Genomic DNA, 12,627 nt, shown 5'->3' on the forward strand with positions numbered 1-12,627 from the left:
TGGTTTAAATCTATGGCAAGATGGGAAAATAGCTGTCATGCAATGCTTAATAATAATAATGTGCAAATATTGTACAATCCAGGTGTGCAAAGCTCTTAGACTTACCCAGAAAGACTCCGCTGTAATTGCTGCCAAAGGGGATATCACACTAATGCAAGTGATATTTCTTTATTTAATTTTCAATGCATTTGCAAACATTTCTTGAAACATGTTTTCACTGTCATTATTAGGGTATTTCGTGTAGCTGAACAAAAATATAAACGCAACATGCAAAGTGTTGGTCCCATGTTTCCTGAGCTGAAATAAAATATCCCAGAAATGTCCCATACACACAAACAGCTTGTTTCTCTCAATTGTTGTGCACAAATTTGTTTCTGTCCCTGTTAGTGAGAATTTTCCCTCTGCCAAGATAATTCATCCACCTGACAGGTGTGGCATATCAAGAAACTGATTAAACGGCATGATCAATACACTGCAGAAGTGTACACAGATGCACCTTGTGCTGGTGACAATAAAAGGCCTCTAAAATGTGCAGTTTTGTCACACAACACAATGCCACAGATGTCTCAAGTTTTGAGGGAGCGTGCAATTGGCATGCTGACTGCAGGAATGTCTACCATAGCTGTTGCTAGAGAATTTAAATGTTCATTTCTATACCATAAGCCGCTTCCCCAACGGTTTAGAGAATTTGGCAACCGGCCTCACAACCACCGACCTCATGTATGGTTTACTGATGCCCGTGGTGGGGTTATGGTATGGGCAAGCATAAGCTACGGACAACGAACACAATTGCATTTTATCGATGGCAATTTGAATGCACAGAAATACCGTGACGAGATCCTGAGGCCTATTTGTATTGAAGGTAGCTGTTACCAATAGATGCATATCTATTCCCAGTCATGTGAAATCCATAGATTTGGGCCTAATGCATTTAATTCAATTGACTGACTTCCTTATATTGAACTAGCGTTTATATTTTTGTTCAGTATATTTGATCCATTTTGAATTCAGGCTATAACAACAAAATGTGGAATAAGTCAAGGGGTATGAGTACTGTCTAAAGGCCCTAAATATTGATTTGTTTAACATGGAGGCCTTTTAGCTGCCATTTTATCTGATCTCTACATACAAAACCATGGAACAGTGTATGTAAATATCCTTAATGGCACTTATTGTACTGTAGATTTAGCAACAATTTCATATTGGTATATAAACTGAGGCAGTATACAATAACTGTCCAATAGATTTCATACATTATTCTCCATCCAACACTTCACTACGAGGCACCAGGTATACGTTCCCATCAGGGGTCTGCTGTAGAGAGTAGTCCTCTATAGAGTAGGGGTGTCCATCCTCATCCCGGAGCTGAGAAAAGACTTCAGCATACAAGTCTGTGAGGCGGTGTTTAACAATAGTCAGGTTGCGTTGGAACTCCAACCTCTCCCTGGCCAGATGTTCCCTCTGGGCCTGCAGCTGACCCAACTCCCCCTCCAGGTAAACAATGTTCTCCAGCTTCCTCTTCCTGCAGTTCTGGGCTGCCACCTTGTTCTTCCCCCGCCGGCGGATGTCCCTGACGAGGGCGAGCTGGGAGTCCGTGAGGGTGTACTGTGTCAGGAGCTCGTTGAAGTCGTCCACAGGTAGGTTGATGATCTTCTCTAGAGGGAAAGGGATCTTGAGGGCGAGGGCTCGGCGTTCGTCCCGGCTCAGAGGGACAGGAAGAGGGTTACCTCTGGGTTTTTCATAGAACGCCTGGGGAGAGCTCTCTCTGGTAGCAGAGCTGTTAAGATGCCGGTCGTTCAAGGCACTGGGTAAACCATGTTGATGTTTCATTGACATGGGAGGCAGGAAGTGAGGCTGTGGTTGCATTTGGGATGGTTGTGTTACAGGGAAGTAAGAGGAGTGCATCCCTGAGTAGTGGTAGGGGTGATTGGGATGCTGCTGATAGTCCACAGAGTAAAAGAGGCTAGCTCTCCCACCTTGCTCACCCATATTCTCCATCTCCCCGTGACTATAGTTCAGACCAACCTCTGTGCTTGAATAAGCAGGGACACCAGTCATGGCATCATCTGGTGAGGCTAGTGGTGGGCTGGAACCCAGAGATAGGCCAGAGTCAGATTCCAGATCATCCATAGTGCATGGTGGGTGTTTGCTCTGCCCATGACTTGTCCCTAGCACGTACCGCCCCGGGCCCAGAGAGGGGCCAGCATTGTCGTTTCCAACAAGCCCCTCACCACCAACGCTCGGGAGACTCATATGCTCTAGAAGGCTCATCAGCGGTGGCTGTATAGGGTTCAGAACTCTGGGGTTCAGCTGGGCTCCAGAATGGTTTCCAGAATGTCCGTACAGTGCCTCTGCTGCTGCTTCCCCGGTGGCCTGATGTTGGCAAGCTGGCATTACTTTAGAGTAGGATCCCTCATAAGCAGCATCAGGATTTGTCTCACCACCACAGGGGAGGGGCTCTGTATGAGAGTGAGACTGAGCCATGCCATAACCTCCCAGAGAGATGGGCAGCTCCATGGGATGGTACTGAATATTTTCATCTGGGCTGTCATGTGGGACCTCAAACTCCTGAAATGAAAAACATGATGTGAAATAAAACAATTCTACACGTTTGTCATTGAGTTTTAAACAGCTGTGTGTATTTGTGAACACGCAAAAGTACATATCACAGGATATGTGTGATCTAGGCTATATGGTGATGTAATTATTGAATACTCTTCCTCCTACCTGAAGCTCAGTGATGGCCATCAGTTCCTGCCAGGCCAAGTCCATCTCTTCGTCGTGTGGGTGGGGGGCTCCATGTGACCGGGCTCCAGGGGCATGGGTGGGCATCGATACCCCCCCACACAGCCTGCCAGGATTCGCCAAGCCCTGGAGAATAAAAATAAACTTATAGCAAATCACCTTAGATTTTGATAGTAACTCATAGCAATTTGTTGGTAATGCTTTATTTTGTAGCCCTGTTTTGTCCAATTTACGTGGCATTCACAGGTACTTCCTGGTACTTGCTTCAAATAATTAAACACAATCAGTAACAACCTGTCATCAAATCATATGTAGTTTTGCTTGTTTTAATGAATAAAGTGTATGTCTATGGTCTATTACACTACATGATGCCACAACCCTCCAAAAGAGGAAATATCCAAGCCAGCACAGTTGAGTTCAGCATGATATTTTGGAAAGAGTATCCGACTCACCTCACTGTGCCTCCTCAATGGGAGCACATAGTTGGCTGCTGCACACATTCAGGACAGGCTGTGGTTGCAGCGCCCCCTCCTGGAAGAAACATACATTGACAAATATTACTATCAGATATTCAGCCATTAGAATATGCTGAAATCTACGGATTCAATACGTAGCTGCGAACAAACAAGGAAAACACTCATCTAGACGAAGTCTCCTCAAAGCAACAACACGACATCTTAAAATATAGAAAGTCATGTTATACTATTCTTATACTATTTGCCCTGCAGAAAGATGTATATACCAAAACTGTATCCACTGTGATATGTAACCTACTATATGAGTGTTCGGGTGCTATTCGGTGTTGAACTCTTTGGGACATGCGAAAGCAGAGTTCCGTTGGGCTGAATCCATCCTATCAGCTGAGCTGAGCTGTGGTGCTGCTATGGCAGACACCGATAAGGCAATCTCCTGGGAGACAGCACAGCACAGCGTTCCCTCCACAGCAGCAGCAAACAGAGGCTGGAGCTGGGGCCTAACCGCAGTCATGTTCCATATAGTAAAGTGAAAGTCAGAGAGGGCTTTATAACCTTTATAAAGGGTTTTAACCTTACGTCTGGGACAGCACATAAATAAGTCCTCAATTGAGAAGAGCAGAACCATTGTCGTGGTTTTATAGTCATTGTACCATGCATGAATTCCATATTTAGTTATGTGTATTGTAGTTGGCACTATAGAATGCAAGGTATTGACTAAGATACTTTGGATGAAGAGAGTTCATGGCCTAACTTTTGAACAATACACAAATTAAGTTATGTATCATCCAGCATTTGCTCTCATTCCTCACTGGCTTTGTTTGGATCTCAACAAATACTCAGGAGAAGAGCAGGAATTCTCTGCAACAGCACAACTATGACCATTCCATCTTCCATGACCACAATTGTTTATTTACTTGAGGTGATCTTTATTTTTTATTTACTTTCCATCTCCTCGGCAACACAAAATATTTTCACACAATCTGGATATGCCAAGTTTCCCATGATTAAAAATCTCGGTGATAGAGCATGTCATTTACAACATAGGATACATTCCTGCGTCAGAGTAGAACACTTGATGTATCACTTTGGCTCTCACACTTCCTTGAACTCCAGTCTACATGTGTATCTCACACAACTAACAGGTGATGGCGCTCACCTGAACACTGTTGCAAAGATTGTACCGTGCATTAATTATATATTTAGTTCCGCGCATTGTACTTATACTATAGAACGCAAGGTATTGACTAAGATACTTTGGATGAAGAGAGTTCATGGTCTAACTTTTGAACAATGCAAAAACTAAGTTATGCATCGTCCAGCATTTGCTCTCATTCCCCGCTGGCTTTGTTTGGATCTCAACAAATACTCAGGAGAAGAGCTGGAATTCTCTGCAACAGCACAACTATGACCATTCCATCTTCCATGGCCCCAATTGTTTATTTACTTGAGGGGATCTTTCTTTTTTGTTTACTTTCCATCTCCTCGGCAACACAAAGTATTTTCACGCAATCTGGATATGCTGCTTCAGAGAAGAACATTTGATGAGGAATCACTTTGTCTCTCACACTTGCACTCCGCTCTACACATATCTCTCGCAACTGGCAGGTGATGGCTCTCACCTGAACACTGTTGCAAAGATGCGACCTTATCCCACAAAATACCCACTCGCCTAATTCATCAAACCAACTATAGGTTCATCCGTCGTTGTATCTCTACTATGTGATCTGTAGCTACAGGTTCCCCATGCATAGAGTAACCAACATGGATGGGCTTGTAACTCTCACCATATCTTGCCACAGCCACTGTTATGTTTGTGGTGATGCTTCCTAAGGCTGTTTCCTCTAGTACTGAGGGGACAAGGTTGCTTGGCCTGTCTAACCAGAACTCTTCTTACTTGTCTTACATCAGGTGTTGCATAAACAAGAATATCAGTTGTGAGCACACTGGTAGGGGAACAGAGATCCAGTAGACAACATTTTCATATTTTAAATTGTCTTTAAAACTGTGTCACGTGTCATTATCTGAAGAGATACAGTTCAATTTGGCAGGGAAAACTTACTCACATAACTAAGAGCAAAATACATGTAATATATTTGTATGCAAAACCCATAGACAGTAATGTGGATAAGATTAAAGGATATTATATGCTATTTGTGTGGATAATCCTTCTTAGCAATGGTCAGAGTGGTACATTTGACATGAATTACTGAAGAGGGAGAAAAGGCTTGTGAGTCAATACTTCACCAAGTAAATGGCTACAATAAGTGCTCTGGCCTAAATGCTTTCTACTCTTGAAGATGACAGTTTGATTCGAATTCTATAATATGCCTGTCCTTCAGCTTGAGCATATGATGGTAATGTTTGTTTATGACTCATTTTGAATGAGATACATTTGAGCGTTTTTTGGCCTTTTACATGTTTTCAATGAAGTTACATTTGTTCTTTGAATAGCCGCTTCTTAAGTTATTAGAACCTGTGCTGCACATTAATGTGACAAAGTAGCAATGCGTTCATTAAAAACAGATTTTTTTTTACACTGGAAAGAGACCTGAAAGAGGCAGCGAATCAACCTTATCTAGCAATGAAAAAAAGGTATACTGCTAAAAAGCTGTAGAGAAGGCGGTTGTGAAAGGACATACTGTACCTGAGCAACATGTCTCTGTGTCTTCAACAGGTGTTCAGGAGAAAAAAATCTTCAGACTGACACGTAAGAAACATAATCCTGGTAAAAAAAATGTTAAAAAAAATGTAAAGTAGAAACAGAACAAAAAAGTGTTTCTATTCAGTTTAGTGAGGACCTCTGTTAATATGTCTGCTTTTAACCAACCATTATAGGGAGTGCATGTGATTTCACTCTCTCTCACTCTGTCTCTCTGTCGCTCTCTCTCTCTAGCTCTCTGCTCTGCTTCACAGACAACCCCCAGCATAAATGGGATGTCTCTGCCTGCGATGTAAGCAACCTTCCTGTAAGAGCAGAAAACCACAAACCAAGGGCCCGACAGACCAACAAGCATCCCGTTGAATCACCTTTTAAACCAAGGCAAATAGCTTAGCTATGATGAATAGGTGTTTAAATGTTAACTACGTTCTGTGACAAATTAACCATTCAATGATACAACACGATGCACAAATCCTTACACAAATCTAGCAGATCAGGACTCATCTTCCTATAACTAACCAAACCCCTTACAATAAAATGTCTCAAAAGAAGTCCCCTGAAAGGAGAGGCTTATGGAGTGTGATCTGGAGCACCTGGAGTTAAACCAACCTGGTATTGTTGTTAGAGAGGGCCCTGTGCAGGCGGGGGCAGTGGTGGGTTGGAGACAGGCTGGATTGCAACTTAGTTTAGTAGGGATGGAATGTACACCTCCACCAGGTAAGAAAGGACACATTGTTCCTTTATCTGGCAGCGCAACCACTAAGGGGGGAGAGGAGCAGGGGGAGAATGGAGGGAAGCGTGTCTTACATAGCAGGTGACCAGTAGAGTCCTACTCCCCCAAAACTCCCCACACCACTGCCCCAATCCAACACATGCTGTATGCATAAAGACAAGCCGAACAAGCCTAAAACTAACGTTAGCACTTATTAATACACAACCAGGAGTTGGTAATAAGCCAATTTAACTATTAGAAATAATTTGATGAACTTGGTGCAACAATGGACGTAACAGTCAAAAGGGCTGGTGTGATATTCTCATGTTTCAAATCTATATTCATAGCAACGACATGCAACATTTATGTTTTATCACAAAAACAACACGAAAGGGGAATTCTATGATGGATTTTTAGAGGTGGGGTTGGGTTCACATTTCAGAAACGTTGATTAAACAACAAAATACATCAAATGAGTTTTAATCGTAGGGGAGAGTGGGGTAAGATGAGCCACCATTGTTTCCAAGAGACCATATACAAAATTAATAATTTCCCCAACTATTTAGGAAGAGTCTGTGAAGGAAGAAACCATATGGGAAATGATAAGTAAGCAAGTTAGGTAAAAAAATTAAAAAATAAAAATTCACCAAGTCAAATAAAAGTATTGTGTTAGATGTTTCAATAACGCTTGTATCTAAACCAAAATAGATCATTTTAAGATTGATGTTCTAGACGTCAGTTGGGGCTTCTATAAGCTTCAATATGAGGTCCTAAACCTAGCATGAAAGTGCATCATTGTAACTGTGTGGGCTAATACAGTAAGTTTGGTTAAGCCAATGGTAAGTTGAGCAAATTTAAGTGTTTTCCTCCCAGGTGTCAATGCGAGGCATTATCGCTGGGATATGAGATAACAACAGGGCCTGGTGTTTGTTAGGTGTTAAGCCTGTGTTAAAAGATGCTTACAATTGTTTAAAGACAGACAAGTAATTGAAGGTTTCTAATGGGTAGTGGTAATATTTCATTCAGTACAGAAGTGTGTAGGCGGCCAAACTTACCATATCCCGCAATGAAATTTACCAGATACAAGCTATGTTTTGTAATGTTTACAACGATTTCTGATTATTTCCAGGGATACACAACATCTTGACGTAGATACTGTATCTTTGTTAGAAAGAATACTACATTTCGCTTGACAGTGGTGCTGAATGTAAAAATTGCTCAACGTACCCCATTCACCCTTACACATAAAAGAACAAGCCAGAAGTTTGAAAAAGTCCTATGACAAAGACAGACCCCATCTCCAAGCCACAGTTTATGATGTTTTCGGGTCATTGTTCTCAAAACATGGGAAGAGTAGGTGGCTGACAGTCAACAGAGGTGGGTGTTTACCAGGAATAAGAGAGAGAAGGGACTTCCCAACTTCCTAGCACCCAGCGCCCTACTCACCCACCTCCTCAGGATGCTAGAGAGCAGGCTGTTATTACCATGACCACAGTGGTTTTCACTCTGGCTGCAGTTACCAGCTCTACGCCCCCTGTCTATGGTTATGTTTGTTTGCTGCAATTGGTCTTTGACATCTTGGGCAAGTACTTTTCAATTTGTTCCCTTAAAGTATCTCATCCATCTTCCTGATTTTTACCCCATCTCTGAGAATAATCCCCCAAAGTCACTATTATAGTCCTTCCTTTGTCCCTGTCCCCCAAAGACCTACCTACGTAGTTCAATGTAAGTGTAGGTGTAATGACTCGATGTGCGCCCTCTGCCTTTTTGCATGGCACCCTGCCCACACCTAACCCTGAATTCTCTTGACCAACAGAATATGGGCTAGAAACCATAGCCATTTATATACATATATGGATACACACAAATAATGGTGTTTCTAGCACAGCCATATCCATATACATTGAGTGTACAAAACATTAGGAACACCATCCTAATATTGAGTTGCACACACTTTTAGCATCAGAACAGCCTCAATTCGTCGGGGCATGGACTCCACAAGGTGTCGAAAGCGGTCCACAGGGATGCTGGCCCATGTTGACTCCAATTTTGACTCCAATGCTGGATGTAGTTTAGGTGGTGGACCAGTCTTGATGTACACGGTAAACTGTTGAGCGTGAAAAACCCAGTGGCGTTCCAGTTCTTGACACACTCAAACAGGTGCACCTTGCACCTTCTACCATACCCTGTTCAAAGGCACTTAAATATTTTGTCTTGCCCATTCACCCTCTGAATGGCACACATCCATGTCTCAAGGCTTAAAAATCCTTCTCGAACCCGTCTCCCCCCCTTCATCTACACTGATTGAAGTGGATTTTCAGGTGACATCAATAAGGGATCATAGCTTTCGCCTGGATTCACCTGGTCAGTCTATGTCATGGAAAGAACAGATGTTTCCAAATGTTTTGTACATCCAGTGTATATGGATACGGCTATGTCAGAATCACCATTTTTTTCCACAGATAATTCTAGAATTTGAACTAGGTGCATGTTCTACTAGTTCTACTCCATGAATAATACATTGCTTCTTTCTCAACAAATATTTGTTATTATTGTCACCATTTTGTCTATGAAGAGGAAGTCATGCCCTAACAACCTGAAAACATGATTTCTATGATTTGAGCGGAAAAAATACCTCACCACAAATTTGTTTCCCCTGGTTGCGGTCTGGAGAAGGGAAATTCTCTGAGCCAGTAGGCCCACAACTGTTGGGAAGAGAGGAAGAGAGACTGCATGGACAGAGGGTAAAGTAGAAATAGTTCTTTATTGATTTAACTACGCAAGTCAGTTAAGATCAAACTCTTACTTACAATGACAGCCTAGGAACAGTGGGTTAACTGCCTTGTTCAGGGGCAGAACGACAGATTTTTACCTTGTCAGCTTGGGGATTCAATCTAGCAACCTTTCGGTTCCTGGCCCAACGCTCTAACCACTAGGCTACCTGCCGCCCCATTGATACCATGGAGGGAAATGTATACTGAACAAACATATACTGAAGAAAGATTAAACGCATCATGCAACAATTTCTAAGATTTTAACGAGTTACAGTTCATATAAGGAAATCAGTCGATTGAAATAAATACATTAGACCCTAATCTATGGATTTCAACTGACTGGGAATACAGATATGCATCTGTTGGTCAAAGATACCTTTAAAAAAAGATATGGGCGTGGATGAGAAAACCGGTCAGTATCTGGTGTGACCGCCATTTGCCTCATGCAGCGCGACACATCTCATTCGCATAGAGTTGATCGTGCTGTTGACTGTGGCCTGTGGAATGTTGTCCCACTCCTCTTCAATGGCTGTGTGAAGTTGCTGGATATTGGCAGGAACTGGAACACACTGTCATACACGGTAATCCAGAGCATACCAAACATGCTCAATGGTTGACATGTCTGGTGAGTAGGCAGGTCAAGGAATAACTATGACATTTTCAGCTTCCAGGAATTGTAGATCTTTGCGACATGGGGCCGTGCTTTATCATGCTGAAACATGAGGTGATGGTGGCACCATGGGGTGCTCTGTTCACAACGTTGACATCAGCAAACCGCTCGCCCACACCGCACATGTGGTCTGCGGTTGTGAGGCCGGTTGGACATACTGCCAAATTCTCTAAAACGACGTTGGAGGTGGCTTATGGTAGAGAAATCAACATTCAATTCTCTGGTAACAGCTCTGTCGGACATTGCTGCAGTCAGCATGCCAATTGCACGATCCCTCAAAACTTGAGACATCTCTGGCATTGTGTTGTGAGACAAAACTGCACATTTTAGAGTGGCCTTTTATTGTCCCCAGCACAAGGTACACTTGTGTAATGATCATGCTGTTTATTAATCAGGTTCTTGATATGACACACCTGTCAGGTGGATGGATTATCTTGGCAAAGGAGAAATGCTCACTAACAGGGATGAAATACAAATTTGTGCACAACATTTGAGAAAAATAAGCTTTTTGTGCATATGGAACATTTCTGGGATCTTTTATTTCAGCTCATGAAACATGGGATCAACACTTTTATCACCACAAGCATTGCCAATAGATAATGCTCAGAGACAATAACAAACAGACATGGAAAGGAAAACGTGTTTGCATCAAGCATCCCCTATCTCTATATGATGATGTTGTTCAAAATATAACCCATTCCCATTCCTAAATTAATATCGATGTGTTTTCACATTGCATGACAAATGTAACTTTGTGGTGACGGTAGACAGTGGACAACGCCCAGTGTGTTAGTCCAGCATTGTGTAACGGACGGTGCAAGGCAGGGAGGATGGAGGGACAATGCGATAGCATGGGCTGCTCCCTTCTCCCCATCTCATGGCAAAAACCACAGCAGTTAGCAGCTCCCTTCGTAAGCACCCAATGCTGCTTTTATCAGCACCCAGCAGAGTTTCCTCTACCCAACATCCTCCCTTCCCTCTTGTCTTCCCGCTCTCTCTCTCTCTCTTTCTCTCTATGCATTACACACACACACACACACCACACTGCAACAACAATACACATTCCTGTTGCACTTCATTGAAAAAGTCCAGGTGATAAATGTAATCTTATTATTGTTATAAGATAGTAGTAATAGGCCATAGTCATAGAATAACAACTTTTCAAAATGTGAGGTTTAAAAAGGTGAAATACTCTGTATTGTGAAAGATCACAAGTAGGTTAATCTGAACATCTTATCATTGGTCATATTGAGACATATGCAATGATAGTGCAGGTTAATGTTCCTCATTTGCTGTTATTCCGATGTAACAATTGGTCAATGGTGAACATTTTACTCAACCTCAACAGACCGTCTTCGGACTATTCTGCAGAATCTCCATGAGCATCAGGTTTGCTGTAATGATGAACAGGATAGAACTACCAGATAAAGAGGTTATTTGTTACACCGGTAAATGCTGTTGTTCAATTTAGTCATATTGATTAAGCCGTTAGAAGTGTCTTAAGCATACTTCAGAAAGGGGCATAATGCCAAAGTGTTGCCTTTAGACTTTACAGTGTCCACGTCTTGTGATTTTACATCAGTTACATGAAAAATGTTATCCTCTAGCTCAGGGTTTCCTAAACTTGGTCTTGGGGCACCCAATGGGTGTACGTTTTGTTTCTTGCCCATGCATTACACAACTGATTCAAATAACCAACTCATCAACAAGCTTTGATTCGTTTAATCAGGTGGGTACTGTAGTGCTAGGGTAAAAACCAAAACGTGCCCCCATGGCCCCAGGACAGAGTTTGGGAAATCCTGCTTTAGCTCCCAATACAAAAGGTGTTTTATTTTACTATTTAAAACACATAAATATGTTCCATCAGGCAATAGATACATACACCAAAATTGCTGAGTATTATATATACAAAAAGTCAAAAGACTTGTTTCCATTGTGCTCCTCTATTGGTAGGTAAGGGATGTTCATTATACAGTGCCTTGCGGAAGTATTCGGCCCCCTTGAACTTTGCGACCTTTTGCCACATGTCAGGCTTCAAACATAAAGATATAAAACTGTATTTTTTTGTGAAGAATCAACAACAAGTGGGACACAATCATGAAGTGGAACGACATTTATTGGATATTTCTAACTTTTTCAACAAATCAAAAACAGAAAAATTGGGCGTGCAAAATTATTCAGCCCCCTTAAGTTAATACTTTGTAGCGCCACCTTTTGCTGCGATTACAGCTGTAAGTCGCTTGGGGTATATCTCTATCAGTTTTGCACATCGAGAGACTGAAATTTTTTCCCATTCCTCCTTGCAAAACAGCTCGAGCTCAGTGAGGTTAGATGGAGAGCATTTGTGAACAGCAGTTTTCAGTTCTTTCCACAGATTCTTGATTGGATTCAGGTCTGGACTTTGACTTGGCCATTCTAACACCTGGATATGTTTATTTTTGAACCATTCCATTGTAGATTTTGCTTTATGTTTTGGATCATTGTTTTGTTGGAAGACAAATCTCCGTCCCAGTCTCAGGTCTTTTGCAGACTCCATCAGGTTTTCTTCCAGAATGGTCCTGTATTTGGCTCCATCCATCTTCCCATCAATT

The 12,627-nt window shown here is 42.1% G+C and overlaps 1 protein-coding gene across 1 annotated transcript; it reads right to left on the minus strand.

Moving 5' to 3' along the window:
* Positions 1 to 152: 152 nt before the first annotated feature.
* Positions 153 to 6,424, minus strand: nfe2 (nuclear factor, erythroid 2). The gene is made up of 4 exons (XM_021565933.3): positions 5,866 to 6,424; positions 3,198 to 3,276; positions 2,728 to 2,871; positions 153 to 2,568 (listed from the first exon to the last, which is right to left on the minus strand). Exons 2-4 carry the CDS (start codon positions 3,243 to 3,245, stop codon positions 1,255 to 1,257), a joined length of 1,506 nt encoding a protein of 501 aa, XP_021421608.3. The 5' UTR covers positions 3,246 to 3,276; positions 5,866 to 6,424; the 3' UTR covers positions 153 to 1,254.
* Positions 6,425 to 12,627: the final 6,203 nt, after the last annotated feature.

Source organism: Oncorhynchus mykiss, chromosome 16, assembly GCF_057628025.1.
Source record: "Oncorhynchus mykiss isolate SJ-2025 chromosome 16, ASM5762802v1, whole genome shotgun sequence".
Taxonomy (NCBI): domain Eukaryota; kingdom Metazoa; phylum Chordata; class Actinopteri; order Salmoniformes; family Salmonidae; genus Oncorhynchus; species Oncorhynchus mykiss.

Coding starts and splice junctions, on each gene's coding strand:
- nfe2 (XM_021565933.3), bottom strand. CDS start 3,245: ATGTGTGCAGCAGCCAACTATGTGCTCCCATTGAGGAGGCACAGTGAG. Junction 2,872..3,197: donor CATTGAGGAGGCACAGTGAG/GTGAGTCGGATA, acceptor TTTATTCTCCAG/GGCTTGGCGAATCCTGGCAG. Junction 2,569..2,727: donor TGGCCATCACTGAGCTTCAG/GTAGGAGGAAGA, acceptor TTTTCATTTCAG/GAGTTTGAGGTCCCACATGA.